This window comes from Cynocephalus volans, chromosome 10, assembly GCF_027409185.1.
Source record: "Cynocephalus volans isolate mCynVol1 chromosome 10, mCynVol1.pri, whole genome shotgun sequence".
In the NCBI taxonomy this organism is placed as follows: Eukaryota; Metazoa; Chordata; class Mammalia; order Dermoptera; family Cynocephalidae; genus Cynocephalus; species Cynocephalus volans.
Window position 1 is genome coordinate 133,273,423 of NC_084469.1, and position 20,248 is coordinate 133,293,670.

At 47.2% G+C, this 20,248-nt stretch overlaps 1 protein-coding gene across 1 annotated transcript in view; it reads right to left on the reverse strand.

Annotated features, from left to right (window-relative positions):
- Positions 1-13,594, reverse strand: part of BEAN1 (brain expressed associated with NEDD4 1) — a 53,769-nt gene extending 40,175 nt beyond the window's left edge. The window contains exons 1-2 of the mRNA XM_063110122.1: positions 13,536-13,594; positions 8,261-8,638 (exon numbers count right to left, since the gene is read on the reverse strand). Coding sequence (XP_062966192.1) covers positions 8,261-8,638; positions 13,536-13,594 — 437 coding nt within the window. The remainder of the gene's footprint in view (positions 1-8,260; positions 8,639-13,535) is intronic.
- Between the last annotated feature and the right edge of the window lie 6,654 nt (positions 13,595-20,248).

Here is a 20,248-nt window from a genome sequence, read left to right on the forward strand (position 1 = left end):
TGCACCAGAAAATTCAAGAAGAATCTTGGGGCCTGCAATCCATGCTTTCTAAAAATACATGCATGCACATGTGTCTGCGTTTGTGTCTGTGAATGTGCCCATGTGTACTGTGGCTGTATGTGCATGCACATGTATGTGTGTCTGGGGAGGAGGACATAAGTTACCTAAGTCATCACTCGTGCTGTTTCCAGAGGGATCTTTCCTAAAGGCAAAATGGATTATGTCACTTCCTTGATGAAAACTCTTTTGGGAAAACTTTTCCCCAGTGCCCTCAGGAAAATGTCCCAGTTTCTCACTACAACCTCCACAGCCCTGGGCTCCTGCTTACCTCTCCAGTGAACTGGCATAGTGTAGGTACTTAATAAATGCATGTGGAATGTACTTCCTGTGGGGCTGACCACCCTCCCTTTCTCAAGGAGCTTTCCTCAGGGTCCTGTTTGTCCCAGAGACCCCCCTACACCCCCCCACCCCCTTCCTCCCACTGGGCCCTGTGACTCTGGGATGAAGGCTGAGGCTTCTCAGGACACGTGGAGGTGGGAGATGGGTCACCCAGGGCAAAGGACACTTAGAACTCTTGCTTTGCATATGGTTTTCTGTGTTCAGTTTGGGTGTTTGGAGGACAAACTGTAAGTCCCTCAATGGTTCAGGAGGCTGGGGAGCAGCGAGCCAGTTTGGCCTTTGGTCAGGTAGACATTTCCATACGTGGACACCTTCTGGGCACTCGGGGCTTCAGGCATGGTTCACATTCACCAAACACCTGCATGTGCCAGGTAATGTAATGTCACCAATGTTATTGCAACTGGTCCTTTGAAGTGGATAACATCATTCCCATTTTGCAGACGAGAAGACTGAGGCTCAGGGAGATAACCTATCCAAGGCCACAGAGAAGAGATGGAGGAAGAGCTATGTGGGAAGGAGGGAGCAACTGTGTCGTTCTCAGTGCCCTTCAGTTACTGCCAGGGACATCCCACAGAGATCTGCCACACTGGTGCTCTGGCTGGCCTGCTTCCTGGACACACTGGGCCTGTCCTACTTGCAGGCTGTTCCCTCTCCCTGGCATGCCATTCCTTCCCCATCCACCCAGCAAACTCCTATGTAGCTGTCAACATCCAGCTCAAGAGCTCTCTTCAGGGGAGTCCTCCTGACTGCCGGCAAGAAAATATTCTGGTTGTGCTTCTGCAGCACCTGGACATCCTTTCAGGAAAACCCTGGCCCTAAATTATCCTAGACTAGTAGCTCCTCAAGGGCATGGAGGGTCAGTGTGGCCTTGGCTGTCCAGCTCAGGGCACTGAGGGGACATTCGAAAGTACACGGCAACGCTAGAATAAGCCAACCTTGGCCTGACGCTGACGTGTAACTGATGGGTGGAGGCTGCCTTTTACTGATGCTCAACTTGCTGAGAAGGATGCATATGTGAAGAGCTGAGATGCTCCCCAGACTTCTTGTCATCCTTTGTGACAACGACACCAACATCAGATACGGCTACATTCCCTGCGTCGTCCAACACAATCAGCACTTGACACACACCCTCCCGCCACCACCTTCCAGCACTCCTGGCTTGCATCCATTGATTCATTCACCAGGCACCTACTATACATCCCACAAAACCCTTAGAAGGCACAAGAAGGGGCTTTCTGGATCCTATAACAGAAGCTGGATTTTCAACTTCACTGTCTGTTTCCTTCTCTTCTCCCCCATTTCTGGATTTCAGCCTGAGGACCCGAAGAAAAACCACTTCCTAGTGTCATCAGACCTTCCACTTTGGTGGAGCTTTGCTGGGGTCATCACGACAAAGGAGCTAGCTGTGGGAGGTCCAAGGGAGCAAGTGCCCGCCCTGGCTTTCCTACATGTGACCAGAGCCATGGTGAGGAACAGCGATGAGGACATAGACAGGCCTGGCACAGATGGGCTGAGACTGTGATTTGGTTGGGGTAGGGGCCCACCCCAGCTGCCAAGGTCAGGTGGGGGCCCACACCCGAGGTCACTTCCCCCCCTTGCCCACCTCTTTCTGAGCCCAGCATCTGAGCTTGTTCCTGCCGGTGACTCATCTCCAACTGGATTGTCTGGCTGGGAACTCGAGGGCGGGCAGGCGGGTGGGTGGGTGACACTCCAGGCTTTGAAGTGGCTGAATGGTGTGTGGTGAGTCCACGTCATTCCCACTCCCTTTTGTGTCCCTGCTCCTGGGATACCTCCACTTGGGGCTCCGTTGCGACACTCAGACCTGAGCAGATGAGGGTTTTGTTCTGGGGAGAGAGCCTGGGTCTGCTCAATTGCAAGGAAACTCAGTGCACAGATGTGCAGGGTGCAGAAGGACCCAGGAGCGGCCAGCCTCACGTTGGCGGGCAGCAGGCAGGGAAGGGCTGTGGAGTGGGCTGGTCTTGTGGAAAGGCCATGTGATGGTCCCTGTTTATGCAGAACCTGCTCAACTGCTTCCCCATGCTGTCAGCTCACTGGAGCCTCAAAGCAAATCCCCTCATTACAGATGACAACAGTGAGACTCAGAAGAATAAAGGGCCTGGTGAGGTAGTATGCTCTCTGCCCCAAGAGTGCTGCTAGGAGGATCTTAAGCAGCAGAGCAATTTTTATCTCTCGGTCTCAGTGTGGAGGGTGGGCTAGGTGTGGGAGGTAGGGGAGCACAGGAGGCTGTGGCAGGGGGTGATGTGGCCTAAATGCAGGCAACAATGACTGCAGAAAAGGGAAGAGGCTGCATTCACCAGTTCAGGTTTCACTGAAAGTCCCTGGGTACCAGGTGCTGGGTGTCAGGGATAGAGCAGGGATGGTCCATGGAGCTTTCTTGATAGAGGTACGGCTACAATGGTAGAGTTTGTTAGAGAGCAGCATGAGAAGGAACAGAGGCTGTTTGTGCAGGTGGGACTGCACATTTAGATATTGCAGCTGCAGCATGTCTTGGTGAGAGGGTCACAGACAAGCAAAGACCAGAGGAAGTGAGCCAGCTGGGCAGTTACCTGAGGGAGAGGATTCCAGGTAGAGGGGGCAGAGAGTGCAAGGGCCCCTGGGCAGGAACAAGCTGGGTGGGTTTAAGGGACAGGTGGATCAGATGTAGAGAGCGAAGAAGAGAGAGAAGTTGAGAATGATTTCCTGTGTCTGCTTGGGTGGTGAGCAGACAGTGCAGATGGGAGAGGTAATGACTTCAGGTCTAGACAGCCCAGACAACCACTGTGTCCCTGGCATCTAGCATGGTGCCTGGCACACAGGAAGTGCTCAGTGGCTATTTACTGAATGAATGAATGAATGAACAATGTCATCTCACAGGGGTTTCATGAATCTTTGGGTGTGCATGTAATCACCCAGAGCCAGAAAGAAGTAAGACATTCTAGGGACTTTTTTGGACGCAGTAATCTTCAAAGTGCACATCTGCCTCACCAAGGCAGGAGCTAACTCCTGGGGCTGCAGGTGGGGTTCCCCAGGCAGCAGGAAAACTTTCTCTTGTCAAAGGAAGGTCTTTATATGAGTCTGGAACTCAGCTGGTGACCTCCGCAATGGAGAATATTCCTTGGCAAGTGTGGATAGTGTCATGAAATGTTTGTCATATGACTGAATGAAGGAATGAATGAATTTAGGAGTGGGGTAGAAAAAGTGAAATAACAGTGGCAAAGAGGTGGGTAGAAGGCATCCAGGTTTGCAAACAGGTAATTCAGTTCTGATATTAGAAAAGGAATCCAAGTATGTGAGAGCCTCTGCAGCAGGAGGCCTTCTGTCCCCATGCAACATCTGGCTACGTGTGCAACCCACTGGGTTGGTCAGGATGTGCCTGGAGTTTACTGGGTCTCCATGTTGCCTTAATTTACCTGGAGTGGCCCTCTACAGTATCAACTGTCACCCCCTTCCTCACCACCATTGTGGCCCAAACTCTAAGGCTGATTTACTGTCTGACTGCATAAACCAGTCCATCTGCAAGCTGTCAACTAGGTGCTGACCAAGTGTGTAGAGAAGCTGCATTTGGGGCTCAGAAAACACCAAAAGAGACACAGGCAAGCATTATTTGTAGCACTACAACATGGGAGGCAACCCCATTGTCCAGTAAGGTAGGAGAGACTGAGCAAATTATGCCACACACTTATAATGAATATTACATAGTGGTGAAACCACGTTTTAAAAGAAATTTTAATAACCTGCTTTTAGTATAATGTTAAGAGGAAAAAACCCAGGTTATTAAAAAAAAAAAAGATTATGGAACTGTGCATACAGTATGATCTTTATTTTGTAAAAGGAAAAAAAAAAAAACCCTAGATAATATATTCATACATAACAAAAGATTAGAAAGGCAATAGAATAAAATGTCCACAGTCATTGTGCTCTCTGGGCAGTGGTGAGATTAAAGAGGATTTTTATGTTCTTTATATTTTTTATGATTTTCCCAAAATTTTTATAGTGAACCACATATTACTTTTATAATTTAAAAAATTATTAAAATGAAGATTGGAATAAAAACTTTTGTGCTAACAAAATAAAAAGTAATTAAATGAATGAGTCAGTGATAGTTAGCTCATTGAAAGTTTTAAAAGCTAATTTAATTGCCTTTGAACACGTCATTTGTCATTGAAAAGATTTTTAAAAAGTTAATTTGTCTTTGAACTTACTGATAAGAAGCTTTATTAAAATATTAGAAACATGATCTCCGTTGTTTTTAATCTTCATCAAATTATCCCTGGCTCTTGAGCAAGTCCTATTTGCCAAATATTTGCTTTAATGGTTTTTGCTATGAACCTTAATGTTTTATTTTCGATCAATCTATGCACTTGGCAAAAATAATAACAATAATAGACTTTATGTTTGTAAAACCCTTTATAATTTTGCAAAGCATACTAAGTGCTGGGTACTATTCTAGGCTCTGGGGATATCAGAGAGAACAAAATGGCCAAAAGTTCCTGCCTTTGGGGGGCAGACAATAAATAAATAAAGAAGATATACAGATGTTGGAATGGTAAGTGCTTTGGAGAAAAATAGACGAGGGCTAAGTAATGAATGGGAGGCTGCTCTTTTAAATCAGTTTGGTTACTGTTTGAATAGAAAAAAAGTAAAGGTGTCTGTAAAAATTCTATAGCCTGTGGACAATTAACATATTCTTTTTCAGTTCTCAGACATAAAATGGTTGAAGATCTCCATAGAGGAATCATTCCAATAACTGATTACATGACATCTAAGTTACAATGTGCTAATTATCAATTTTACAAAGTCATATAAAATTATGATGAGTCACAGTGATGTTTTAAGTATTCTATACCTAGCAGAGTTGGATGGCCCTTTAACTTTTCTCAGCCTCAGTGTTCTCATCAGTAAGATGGAGACAATGATAGTACCTACATCAGAGAGCTGCTGTCAGGATTCAGAGAAATGCTTATGTTTAGGAAACAGTGTGTGTGCAATGCATTTTCATAATGCAGACACTACAGGGCCATTGGCAGAGCGCATCAGACATTGCTTTATGCTTCCTATATGAGTTTATTGTTTCTTCGATCTCACAACTATCCTGGGAGGTGTGTAATATTTATTCTCATTTTCAAAAGGAACTGAGGCTTTGAATAATAAGTCAGCTGCCCAGACCTATATGCTATAAATCCAGGCAGCCCAGCTCCAAGAAACTATGCTCTCAGCCACAACTCTTTGTTTTTGTGCTCTCCTGCAAGGGGCTCCAGAAGCCCTCCAGGCCTCAGTTTCTCCTCTGAGGAGGCTGAGAGCAGATTTATGTCTTCCTGCCACTTGCCCTGTGCTCTGAGCACTTCCAGGGTGAGGGTATCCAACTGATTATTCCTGAAGACTGACAATATTGCCTATATTCCCATCACATTCCCTATCAGCTGTGTTCCAACCACTCTGTGAACCAGTAGACAGAAACCTAATTAGTTTCCGATTAACTCCTTTGGGGAGATGAGGAGTGAGGATTATGGAAGAGGCAGGAATGTGACACCCTAGTGTGTGAGTGGGGAGGGGTGGGAGAGGTTACAGAGGAAGAAGAGCAGAGAGGGGCTTCTGTGTGGAGGAGCCCTGATGAGGCAACCCACTCTGCCTGTCTCACCAGGTCCTGGCAACATATGGATATGTTTCCTCATCTGAAATCACTCCCCCATTCCCTGCTCTGGGCAGCTGGGCCACAGGTGGCCAGGGACCAACATGAATGCCCACAAACTGGACCTTTGCTTTCCTCCCACCTCCTGGTCACCTACACCTCCCCATGCCACCCCAAGGATCCCAGCATGCTCCCCTAGGCCCTGGGCCTCTTTCTGCTCTGCTCTGGGTTTGAGGCCACAGCTGTGCAGACTGGGGCAGATCCCTTCCTGGGAACTGTCTAGCTTTGAAGTTCTAATTTGTCAGTCACCAGCTCCATTTCCTCCCTGAGGTTCATTTCTAGTGCTTCGTGGCCTCGTCACCTGGATGAACACATCCCAGTCAGTAAGAAATCAAGCCTGGTACCCCTCTGCCCTCTTGGCTGTCTTCCTGCCCTTGTGGCTGCTCTCCCTGCTGCTTCCCACTGCCTGTCTGAACCATCATCACTGGCAAGTCTAAGCCACCTGACAGCCTGGTTGCTTTGCAGGGAAGGCAAACCTTCACATGCTCCCAAACGCAGGAGTGGAGGGAGGTGTGTAAATTCCCTTGTGCACAGCCTGAGTGGTAAGTAGGGTGCCCCTACTTGGGACAGCAGACATCAGCCAAAGGGAGGAAAAGAGTGTCCCTTGCAGTCAGATGCAGCCTTTTCCAACCTGGAGGGACATTGAGGGGTGGGGAGTGGAAAAGTGGGCTGGGCCACAGAGAGCCTCAGAAGGAGGGAATGCCTGAGAAAGGGCAGGCCCTCAGGAGGGTTTTGCTGTGCAATTAGGCGTCAATGGGCCTTGGGGGATTCAAAGGCATCCTTGGAGGTGCTTCAGGGGCATGATGTCCCTAGTACTTCAAGTGAACTCACTGCCTCAGCATCTACTGGTGCAGACACTTCATAAAATGACACCTGTAGCCCACTATAATTGAGTACAGGGTGTTTGCCAGGCACTAGGCTAGGCTCCCCGCACACATCATCTCAACTCACCATCCCCATATTTCAGATGGAGGAACTGAGACACAGAGAGGGTAAGTGTCTTACCTAAGGTCATACACCTAGAAAGTCAGCCAAGCCTGCCTGTGGTTCCAGAATCCTGCCTACATTTCAGACAAGGAAACTGAGCCACAGGGTGGTGAAGTCACTTGTTCTGGTAAAGCAGTCAGGATGTTTGAAGAGAGAGTCCAGACGCACATCTCTTGGCAGGTGCCTGTGGGACTGCGTGGATCAAGACCAAAGACCAAGCCCTCGGAGCCTCTGCCTCTCACACCTGTCACTTCAGCCTTCCCTTTCCCGGCCTGGGCCTGGGTACCCAGGCCGGCACCGGCGCGGGATCAGGAGGGCAGCCCTGGGTCCTCACCGCGCGCCAGCCTCCAGACCGCAGAGCCCGCTGGGGAGAGAGGAAGGGCCGCGCGACTCAGCCGGGGGTGGGGTGGGCACTACCCAGCTTCCGAGGGCGCCTGGGGAGAGGTGGCTACGCTGCTCAGCTGCGCAGCCAGCGGGAGCCGCGCCTCGGACCCTGCCTCGGGGCCTTTTGAGAGCGTAAGAGAAAGTCTGCCCCAAAGCGGGAGAAGGTGCGGCGGAGACACTCCCTCTTCCACCCTCGGTGCTGAGATAGGCCAGCGCAGCAGGCACGGAAACAGGGACACGGCCCTGGTGACCCGCCTGTCCGAGGGTCAAACTTCCTAGTTCCAGGGGGTGGGGCCCTGGATTCACGCTCCAAACTCCACAACCCCCCCGGTCCCTTTCCTCTCCCACCCCGGACGAGAACGCGCCCTAGTTTCCCCTTCTTGAGTGGATTGCTCAGAGGTCCTCCAAACCGAGGTCCCCCAAACAGCTCCCGGAGCTGGGGAGACTTCTTGGGCTCCCCTCAAGGGATGGATGCTCGTCTGGCACTCGAGTCAGGCAGGAACCCGGGGGACCTCCCTTTCCCCGCGGCCCGAGGGCGTGCTTAGGGTCAGCCTCAGCCCTTGCCAGTCCGGTGGTCCACCAGTCGGTGCGGGTCAGCTGGAGTCCTAGGGTCCCTCTCTGTTCCGAGAGCGCTGCGGTTTGCTCCGGACCACGCATCCGCCCGCCCGGCGTGCCGAGGCTCCGCGCGGCGCGTCCCCGGTTGTGTGCATTCGCGGGTGCAGCCGCAGAGCGCGGGGGAAGGGGGTCGGGACCCCCCTCCTCGATCCCTCCCCAGCGCCGCCCTCGCCCCACGCCCCTTACTCGGCTTGGCTGCCGCGCTCCGCTCCGTGCGCCGCAGTGCCGGCTCCAGCTTCGGCTCCAGCTCCGGTTCTCGCTCCGGTTCCCGCTCGGATGTCGCGGCGCTCCGGTTCGGGCTCGGGCTCGGGCTCGGGCTCGGGCGTCGCAGGGGGCGCGCCGCTCCGCCTCGGCCTGCTCTGCGCGCAGGGGCGGGGCGGGGCGGACCAGGCGGGGCCGGGCCGAGCCCAGCCGACCCGCCGCCCGCGATCCCGGGCCGAGGCGGCGGCAGCGGCTTCCCAGGACCCGGCCCCGGCCCCGGCCCTGGCCGTGATCTGCCGCAGCTCCTCCCGGCCGCCCGTCGTCCCCGCGCCGCCGCCCACGCCACCGCCAACTCGCTCCGGCCTGCCTCGGCCGCGGCTCGGTTGCCGGGCCTCAGCACCGTTGCGCCGCGGCCCGGGTCATTCCTGAGATGGGGGACGCGGGGGACGGGGCGGGCCGAGCCGCGCCCCTGTGCGCACAGCCAGCCCGACACCCACACAGCGGCAGGCGGGGCAGGCGCGGCGAGGAGGCCCAGAGATGCAGGGAGGCCGGCGCGCCAGCCAGACGTGTGAAGAGGAGGACAGACAGACAGGCGCTGTTAGAGAATGATATACAGACAGACAGGAACAGAGGACTGACACGTGCAGAGAAGGGTAGACAAACGATATGTCAGAGGACAGCCAGACAGGTTGGACAGAGGCAAGGCGGGGCACTTGGGCAGAGGAGCCCTGTCACAGGCAAAGAGCAAAGGGCAGAATGGGGAGGGGGCGGCAGGCGGGGACGCAGCTTGGCTGGGTTTCTGGCAGGGTCTCCTGCTCCCAGTAGCTGGCAGGGGAGTTCTGGGGCGTGCCAGGGTGTCTGCTAGGCCTGGCTGAAGCTTTCCCCTCTGAGTGACCTGTCAGGCCTGTTTCCTTCACCCCTCTTCCCACCCTGTGCCCTCTGCCCTCTGCTGCCCACACCTCAGAGCATAGGGCTCAGCCCTGGCAGATGCAAGCCTGCCCCAGGGGATGCCTGCTCAGGGGAGGGTTTCTGGCTTCCAGATCCTGCTCTGCTCGCTCCCTACCTTGGGGCCTTGGACAAATCCCAGGTCTCCCTTCATTAGGATAGAGTTCCCCTTTCACATCCACCCCGGCTGTGTCGTGGTGCTCTGCAGTTCTTTGTAGAATCATTTATTTCATCTCCTCTACTTGCCTGGGAGCCCCAGGCGGGCAGCATCTGTGAGGGGCTGGAAGGGTCTGCACAGAGCAGGCTCTCAGTACATTTGATGAATGAATTGATAAAATATATGGTTGGTGACCCTCTCCTAACCCCCATTTTGTTGATGAGGAACCTGGGCTTTGAAGAGGTAAGGAGATTCAAAGCTAGGTTTGTTTCAAAACCCAAAGGCTTGCCACAGGCTGGAAAGTGGTTGTCAAAAATAAAACATGATGAGAAAGAGATGAACATGTTGATGATAAACCCTGGGGAAGCAGAGGAGCCATGGGAATGGCAGAGAAGGGAAGTGAGCCAGCAACTGGCCCTTGGGGATGGAGTGGGTGGGCAAAGGTACAAACCTGACTTCACCCCAGCCCTGCCAGTCATTCTGTCCTGGGCTTCCTTGGGGGGATGCGGGGGAAGCTGCATGGTCTAGAGCCTCCTGGGTGAGGACACCTCCCAGCCTCCTTTGGTAACTTACTCTGGTCTGCCTCCTGCATTGCTACCCTTACCCCTCCTGCAGACTGGGAGGGGTTAGGACCTAGATTGGGGCATTCCAGTTCACTCTGGGGCTGTCCTGAGGGCTGTGGAGAGATGGGGCCTGAATAAAGCGAAATATCTCTGAGAGTCCCGAGAAAGGGGATCTGGGAGGCCCTTCATTCAACCCCACACATTTGTTTTATAGATGGATGAACGGAAGACCAGAGAAAGGCAGGCAAGGTCAGGGCCAGAGAGCTGAGATTGGAGGCTCTGAGACTCTCAGGCCAGGGCTTCCCCACTGTACAACCTTGCTAAGAGTGCCCTTGATCTCCCTGAGCAGACACTAGATGAATCTTACAGGATGGATATTCTAGTTGTTGAATGGTTTTACCCATAAGCCTCTTCTTTGGCAAGACTGTGTGTGTATGTGTGTGTTTGTGGTGTGGTGGTGTGGGGTGGCTCACTTTGAGTGAGTCATTGTGGAAGGCGCCAGCCCTAAAGAATTCATTCCCCCCACTCCCCATTTGCATATCACTGGTCTGGCAAATGTGGCTTGTTCCTCAGACTGGAACCCAGAACTGGTTTCCAGTGGGCCTGGTGATTGTTGGGTCTAGCTTCAGGGAGTTGGATTATGACTGTTTGCCTACCTATCTCTATCTGTCTGTCTATTCATGTACAAATACATGTTAGTGCAGGACACTTAGAAACCAAAAGGAAAAAGAAGAAAATAAAAAACAGCCACTGTTAATGTTGAGGTTTCTTTTTTCCCCCTTTCTTTGTAGTTGCTTAACCTTACAAATATTCTTAAATGGAGTGAGCTTGCTGTGATATCTCCTCTCCCCTTGTATGTCACATTTTGAATGACTGCCTAGCACTGCATTGGATGGTTGTACTATATATATCTAACCAATCCCCTATTGCTGGGCATTTAGTTTGTTTCAGTTTTTCATACTTCTAGACAATACCGCAGTGGACATCTTCATGGGTAAATTTGTGCATGTCTACGATTATTCTTTATGTCAGTAGGGATATCCATATATCTTTGAGGTGTTTTTTTGTATGGGCTTAGATTTGCAGAAAGGATATGTCCTGGGCACCAGGGAAGCACAGTGGTATCTAGTGTCTGCTTGACCAAAGGTAAAATAGGGAGATTGGAGTAAGTGAGCCTTCGAGAAATCATGTGGTGTTGCTGTGGTTTGAGTATGTCCCCCAAAGTTCATGTGTTGGAAATTAATTCCCAATGCAAGAGGGTGAAATGTGGGACCTTTTAAAAGAGTTGATTAGGTCATGAGGGCTCTGCTCTCATGAATGGATTAATGCCATTATAGCAGGAGTGGATTCGTTATCATGGGAGTGAGTTTTTTATAAAAGCATGAGTTTGGCCCCCTTCTCTCACTCTCTCTTGCCCATGTGATGCCTTCTGCCATGTTAAGATGCAGCAAGAAGTCCCTTGCTAGTTGCAGCCCCTTGGTCTTGGACTTTCCAGCCTCCAGAAGTGTGAGTCAAATAAATGTGTGTTCATCATAAATTACCCAGTCTGTGGTATTCTGTTATAGCAATAGACAACATATGAACAAAAGTGACATTTGAGATACCCTGAGGGACCGGCTGGGTTGGGGGAACTTGCCCTAGAGTGTGCTTTGTGTTAGCCCAGTCACTCACAGTGAATACCAAAGAACATCCTTTCTGTTTGTAAAGAACAGGGTCCATGCCGTCATCAATCCCAGAACCCATGGGATGGAGATATTGGAGGGACCTCCTGAGCTTCTTCAGCTTGGACCTCCTCACCATCCGTACTTCCTTTAACGTCATGATAGTCAATTTATCAATTTTATTGTTGGGGGGAATCTTCTGATGCTAAGGGCAGAGGAGGGGAGGGGGAAAGACCTTCTGGATGCTCTGGCCTTTGGAAGAGATATCTGTCTAAAACACCCATCAGACCCTCCAGGGAGGTTACATCTTTCTAGCATATCTCTTTTACAGAAGTATGGCAAAAGTGTCTTACCAGTCTTGAATTACTTTACAAAAGACCTGCTGTCTATGTTGCCTTGGCCTTGGGGGTGGAGAGCACACCATGCTCTAAAGAAGGAGGCAGGAAAAACTATCCCACTAGTTCTGTGAAGATTTTTCTCTTTCCATCTGATTTTTGCTAAAGGTCCCTTGAGCATGTCTCGGTGTTGCTGAGGGGAAATGAAGGAAGAGGCTTTGGTTCATATTTGGTGGGAGGTGGTGGGGGACAGAGAGCAGAGTCTGCCTGCCTTGCACCCATAGGCTCAGAGGTGGCAGCTGAAGTAGCCAGGGGAAATTCAGGGGCAGGGAAATATCTGTAATACTTGAAGCATCTCCTTCTGGAGCTCCTCTGTGCTGAGAGCCTGCAGGGTTTTGTGCTTTCCCTCCCACTTTACATATGAGGAGACTGAGGCCCTCAGAATTTAAGTGACTTTCCAGAGATGCACAGCTGATTAAGTAGTGCCAGGTAAGATTATGAAACATGTTAAAAAAGGCAAAAACGTTTACCAGGTGTCCTTTTAATTGACTATTAGATGTTATCTGTTTCTCGAGGCCTTTGTGCCTGTCATGGTCTCTGAGCTATTTCATTATTCTGTAAGCTGTAGAAAACTGATAATAATGCAAACTATTCTTGTTCACTGAGATGCAAATGAGTTTTGTCAGAGGAGGTCAATGGACATCTGGGATGGGTGGACTAAGAGCTATACACGTATACCTACATGCTCTTTGGATTCTTCCTTGAATCATGTATAACATCTTACTGGTTCTCTCATTAATGAGTTAAATAAAAGCTTTGACACATGTTCATTTTATATTTGTGTAGCATTCATGATTTTATCCTTTAAAAAAAACTTTATTCTTCAACAGTAGAAAGCTTGGAATTTCACTCAGATGGGTCTGTCTTACACCAGAGGTTTGTCTTTTATTGGAGGCATTAGGGTCTTGGGACCTCAGAAGAGGGGGAGATTAGTGTGGGCTGGGTCAGTCCTAGAGAGCTTTCTGGAAGAGGAGGGCCCTGAGGGGTGTGGAAGGGTTTATAGAGCATTACCTGAAAATAGAGGGCTTTCTAGGTCAGAAGGCAGGGCCTGCGGTCAGGAAAGAGTTTGGAGGCAGGTGAAGAGGCCTGTCTGAATGAAGAGTGGGTTCTGAGGTCAGGTGGGAGATGGGAGTGAGATTCCCGTAAGTAAAGGGGACTGCACTGGATGCTCTAGGCTGCAGGGAGCCACTGCAGGCTCTTGAGAGAGGAAGGGACTTAATGAATTAGACCTGTTAAGAAGGCTGCTCTCTGGGGTTCTAGACACTTCTGGGAATTTGATAAACCCTGACCACCCTTTCTCCTGGCTGGAGGGGCTGGGTCAGGCTGCCTCTGTCTGTCTCCTCTTAGGAGGGAAGCCACCTTTCAGGGCCCTGGGAGAAGTCTCCAGGTGCTGAAGTGTAAAAGGCAGCCCCTTCTCTCCTATTCCCAGGGTCTCTTTTGGGAGAGTTTATTTCTGGGCTTACTTGAAGATTTGTATTCAGGGCAGTGCTAATTTTAGGGCCAGGTGAGGGGTGGACAGGGATTACATACAGAACTTACTGATGCTGCTCCCAGTCCGGTCCTGCCATCTCGTAGAGGCCGTACTCTGTGTTAGCCATGCTACATGTGTTATTTAATTCCATCCTCTCAACATTCTGCAGAGGCAGGTAATGTTTTCTCTGTTTTCCACATGCAGCAATGAGATTTATGGAAGTAACTTGTACAAGGTCACACAGCTAATTAGAGGCAGGCCCCAGATTTGTACCCAAGCCTGCTGCAAACAGGTTAAACCAAAATAGACCGAATCTTTCCATTCCAGGGCTCACAGCCTATAGGAGGTGACACACATGAACAAGAGTCACAGAGATGAATGTAAAGTTGCATCAATGAGACATGCTGCAAAGGTGTGACCTTGTCACGGTGTGGGATGTGGCAGGAGAAGTGGACAGAAGCCATGATTTTGATCCTAAGAGCAAAGGCATTAGAATGTTTTAAACAATATTGGAGTGGCATAAGCAGACCTTCATTTTGAAAAGACAGCTTTATTGGTAGTGGGGAGATGGTTGGGGGCAAGGAAGCTGGCCAGGTGGTGGTCGCACTAGCCCAGGAGAGAAGTGATGGTGACCCTGGGGTGGAGCAAGATGGCCCAGTTGGAGAGATATATCAGAGGTATACTCAGCAGGACTTGTGATGTCTTGGGAATGGGGACTGAGGCAGTAGAAGGAGTCCATATGCTAGATTTCTAGTTGGTGCAGCTGGGTGGCTGGTGTTGTCATTTACTAAGGAGCAGAACACTGGACAAGAATCAAATTTGGGAAAGAAGGATATAAGTTTGATTTTACACATGTTGAATTTCAAGGGTTATCAGCAGGCAGCAGAACTCTGACAGGAGTCCAGGCCACAAAGACAGCCGAAGGACTGAACCCTAGGCTTAGACATGCAGGCATCAGAGTTGATTGATCTGTCATCCACCCATCTAACCTCCCATGCACCACCTATCCCTCCTTCCATCTTCCAATCCATCCATTCATCCATCCATCCAACTTTCCTCTCATCTACCCACCTCTCTATTCTCCTACACATCCATGTACTCTTTCTCCCATTCACCTATCCATACAAACTCCTGTTTATCTACCCATTGACCCCATCTGCATCCATCCAACCGTATGTCCCATACATACTTACAGATGCTCACTCCAGGCTGAGCACTCTGCTCTAAACTGGTAAAAAAAAAAAAAAAAAATGTAGAAAACCATGTCCCTGTCCTCTAGGAGCCCACAGTCCATTAGGAGAGGCACATGTATAAACAAATGGTCACTAAACAATATATTTTCTGTGCCAGCCATGTGCACAAAGAACACTTAACTCAATCTGTGGAGGTCAGAAAAGGCTTCTTTGAAGGTGTGCTTCTTGAATTGAGCTTAAAGCTCAGTTAAGATTTCACAGATGGGCGAGATGTTCTAGGAGAGAGAATAGCTTATGTGTACAAAGGTGGTAGAGGTGGCGTGAGACCAGGGTGATTCCAGGGACACAGGCAACTTGGATTATTGGAAGCAAAGTTGAGTGTGAATGAGTGGTGTGTTATGTAAGAAGTCTGGAAAGGCAGTTCATAAATGCCTTGAATTACAGGCTGAAAACTTTGGGGGCCATGTAAGGGCTTTAAGGAGGGGGTGATGTGGTCAAGTTTGTGTTGTAGGGAAATCTCTTTGGTCTACTGTGTGGAAGGTGGCTTGGGATAGGTGTGTGCAGAGAGGATCAGATGATCCAGCTTCTGCAGAATGAGCACTTAGGGCTCTTTGGGCCCAGCCTCTGGGGTTGGCTTAAGCCCCCACATTTGGCTTGGACTCTGACCTAGTTCTCACCCCACCTACTCTGCCAAGGCTGAAGTCAAGGCAGCCAGGCTGAGGGTTGTGGCCATGAGGAAGATTTAGGGGTTTCCCACTTTCCATGGGGTATTTGGTATTCCCACCAAGGGCTTTAGTCTCATGGTGGTCCCTCTCCAGCTTTAGGGCTGCCATGGACTTGCATCAATTGCTCACTGGCTTGTCTGTCAAGGTCACTAGGGAGTGTCTCAGTTTCATGCTCCACTTTTCTGCCTCTATGATTTGTATCCACAAAGCCCATTAACTTCCCATCAGTCATGCCATAATGTTTCCTTTGACTCTGTGAAATCTCCATCCTGGTGGCTTGCAAGTGACACCTGACAATGTTCAGCCCAGGTGAAGCTGCTACAATGAGTCAGCAGTGACCCCAGTCTTCAAACAGCTTGCAGCAGGGGTGAAGGACAGATGTTCCATTGACCTGGACCAAGGAATACCAGTGTGTGGAGGGGAAATAGCTCATGCTGTAGAGTTGGGTGAATTTGAGCTCAAGTCTTTTTTCCACCACTCACTGGATATATGACCTTGGGCAAGTCACTTTATTTCTTCTGACCCTCAATTTCTTCACCTGTGGTATGGGAAAAATATTTATCTATCTTAGTTTAGATTTTTTCTTTGGTAGCAACTAATGGGAGCTAACTTAAATTATTTTAAGCAAAAAAGGACAATTTCTAGAATCCAAATCTGGGCTTTTTTGAGGCCCTGAAGTGGGAAACAGAGAAGCAAACAGACCCTGGCAAGACTCTGCCTTTTGTCTCTGTGCCTCTCTGTTTAGTCACTTAATTTTTCTCTCCCTGAAGACTTATTTCTCCATTATTTCATAAAAAGGCCATACTGCAGCTTGGGGGCAAGTTTACAGCATCTCAACTCTAGCCACGAGCAGAATTAACTGACCATTTTTCAACCACAAGTCTAAGTTCCCAAAAGAGAATCTGATTGGCTGAGCTACATTAAGTGTCCATCCCTGGTCCAATTAACTGTGACCAAAGGGATGGGGTCATAGAGCATAAACATGACAGCTAATGGATACATGCATGAGCAGGTGAAGGTTCTCAAAGTGGGATGTGTGAGCTGGGTAAAACCCTTGAAGGTGTCTCCTATGTTACCTCACAGGTTTAGATTAAATAGGACATTAAATAGAATGTAAACGTTGGCAGAATGCCTGCTGTATACTAAGGCCTCAGTAAATGGTAGCTGCTACTATTCATTCATTACCATATTTAACAGGCATTTGTTGGGTGCCTGATTTGTACTGGATACTACACTAGATACACAGGATGAAGGACTGGGTAACATAGACAAAGTTTAAAAAATGAGAGTAATACAAGTAAAACTATTTCCCAGGGTTGTTGTCAGGATTGAATGAAAATAATACATGTGAAGTGTTTAGTACAGTTCATGACACATTGTAAAATCTCAATAAATGTTGCCAACAAATGTTGAATGTCTACTTTTAAAAGAGCAGAGAAAACCTTTCCTATGGCTTTTCTATTTAGTTTTTGCTACCCTGGCCACAGGACAGAGACATCTTTGCTTACAAAAATAGATTTCAATGTTCAACATAATGTCAGCTGCCAGACTGACAGTTTTCAGATGCTGCATTTGAGTCTAATTTAAAAGTTTAGAAAAAGAACATTGGCATCTCCTGAACTCAAGCATTTAACCAAATTATTATAACAGTCAACTCAGATAAAAATACCCATGTAAAACCTGTGACTATCCTTATTTTCCTGACCAAGGATGGATGTACCTTCCCATCTACCAGAGAGTAAATTGTGGTAGAATCACATGACGGGATACTCCACGGCAACGAGAATGAACGTGTTACAACTACAGGCAACAGTATGGACAACTCACAAACAAAGCATTGAGTGAAAGAATCCAGATGCTGTATAACTCCATTTATATAAAGTTCCAAAGCAGGAAAAGCAGATCTATGGTGCTGAAAGTTCCAGCAGTGTTTACCCTTGGGATGAGACAGTGACTGGATGAGGATTTCAGGTGGGCTGCAAAAGCTGCTTTCTGGTCTGGGTGCTGAGTACGTATGTATTTTGTTTGTGAAATCATTGAACAGTACACTTATGAACATTTTAACGTATGCGTGCTGTCCTTTAATTTTTAAAAAAGTGTGTCCCATCTTTTTACATGTGCCCAGCTGAGGCAAGAGAGGCTCCCAGCTTGAAGACAAAAGAGGGATTTGGGACTACAGGCAGAAGGGGCAAAAAGAAAGGAACTAATATTAATTCAGTCTGTGGGAGAACTTTCTTTCCAGGCTCAGTAACAAAAATAGTTTCATTTCTTCGGAACAAAAGGTTTTCTTTCTTTGTGTTTATTTAAAAATATCTCTTGAGGGGAACCATTTTCTACATTTTATTTTCCGTGCTGTGGAAGACCTCCTTTAATTTTTGTTTTTGGTCCTCATTGCTAAAAAGAGCTATTGAAAAGGTTGTAATACTCAAGTTCAGAAGAAAGGAACAGAGCTAAGTAATTGAGAAAATGCCTTCTCTTGAAATGGATATAGTGCTGGAAATAGAAGATATAGAAAGATTTAAGAATCATATAATACAGGTGTTTTACAACCTATAGGCAGTGATAGAGAAAGGATAGTCAGAGAAAAGTATCAGGGAGTTGAGAGAGTTAATAGAAATGTACAAGTCAGATTGGATACAAAGTCAAATTACGGAAGTAAATGTAAAACAAGAGAAAGTCTAGAATGTGGAGAAAAAAGGAAAAGAAATCAAGATAAGAAAAGAGGAGAAAAAGAGGGACCTAGAGGGCTGGTCCAAGAGATACAATCTTCGCATAACAAGAATACCAGAAACAGAGGACAAAGCAAATGGAGCTGAAACAACAGTTAAGGAACTAATCAAAGAAAATTTTGCAGAGTCGAAGAGCGAACTAGATCTATAAATGGAAAAAGTGCAACAGGGTACCTTTAAATTTGACCAAAAGAAAGCAACACCTAGACATATTCTGGTGATGTTTTTAAATTTCAAGTATAAAGAAAAAAATTCTACAAGTATCCAGACAGAGAGAGCAAGTTACTTATAAAGGGGCAAAAGTCTGGCTGACCTCAGATTTTTCTCTTGCAAATCTAAATGCCAGAAGACAATGGAACAATATCTACAGAGTTTTAAGGGGAAATAATTTTGAACCAAGCATTATATAGCCTACCAAGTTATCATTTCTGTACCAAGGCAACTGGAGGACATTCTTAAATATGCATGTGTTAAGAAAGTGTGTCAACCAAGAACCTTCCCTGAAAAATTTGCTGAATGATTTACTGCAGCCAACAGAGAACATGAACTAAAGTAACTCAAGAGTAGGGAGACAATTGTATGAAAGACTTAATTGTAAGCTTTAGAACTGGATAAGGAACATTAAGTTTTTTTTTCTTCTGACATTTTATTATTAAAATTTTCAAAGATACAGAAAAAGGTGAAAGAGTGTTACAGTAAATACCTATATACCCATTTCTAGATTCTATGATGAATATTTTCTGTTTGCTTTATCATATAACTATCCATTTATTCATTCCTCCATCCATCAATCCAGTTTAATTTTCATTTTAAAAACATTTTTTATTTTATTTATTTTTTATTGTAACATAGTTGATTGTACATATCTGCGGGGTACAGAGTTGAATATCATTACCTGTGTGTAATATGTGAGGCTCAAATCAAGATAATTAGTATATTCAGCATTACACAATGTAATCATGTTTTGTGGCCCTTTACCAATTCCTCCCCTATTCCCTTATCCCCTCCCCTTTCCCACCTCTGATAACCTCAGTTCTGTTCTCTCCTTTTGAAAGTTCAATGTATTATTGTGATTGTTGTATCTTTCTTTCCTTCTTTTTTTATTTATTTGTTTATTTTTTAGCTTCCATTTATGAGTGAGGACACGTGGTATTTCTCTTTCTGTGCCTGGCTTATTTCACTTAACATGATTTTCTCTAAGTTCATTCATATTGTTGTGAATGGAAGAGTTTCATTCTTTTTATGGCTGAGTAGTATTCCATTGTGTATATATACTACATTTTCCTTATCCAGTCATCTGATGATGGACGTTTAGTTGGTTCTAACTCTTGGCTATTGTAAATAGAGCTGTGAAAAACATGGGGGTTCAAATATCCCTTCAAAATGATGATTTTCATCTCCTTGGGTATATACCCAGCAGTGGAATTGTTGGATCATATGTCAGTTCTATCTGTAGTTGTTTGAGGAAATTCCATATCATTTTCCATAATGGCTGCACCAATTTACAGTCTCACCAACAGTGTAGGAGAGTTCCCCTTTCTTTGCATCCTTGTCAGCATTTATTATTCTCTGTCTTTTTGATAATAGCCAGTCTAATTGGGGAGAGATGATATCTCAGTGTGGTTTTGATTTACATTTCCCTGATGCTGAGTGATGTTGAGCGTTTTTTTATGTGTCTGTCAGCCATTTGTATACTTTTCTTTGAGAAATGCCTGATCAGTTCCTTTGCCCATTTTTAATTTTTTTTGGTTTTTTTTACTGTTAAATTGTTTGAGTTGCTTGTATATTCTGGGTATTAATCCTTTGTTGGATACATAGTTTGCAAATATTTTCTCCCACACTGTAGGTTGTCTTTTCACTCTGTTAATTGTTTCTTTGGCCTCACAGAAGCTTTTTAGTTTGATACAATTACATTTGTTTATTTTTTCTTTCGTTGCCTGTGCTTGGGTGTCATATTCATAAAGTCTTTATATCCCTTCTGTTTTCTTTTAGGAGTTTTATAGTTTCAGAGCTTACATTTAAGTCTTTAATTCATTTTGAGTTGATTTCGGTATATGGTGAGAGGTATGGATCTAGTTTCATTCTTCTACATATGGATGTCCAGTTTTCCCAGCACCATTTATTGAAGAGACAG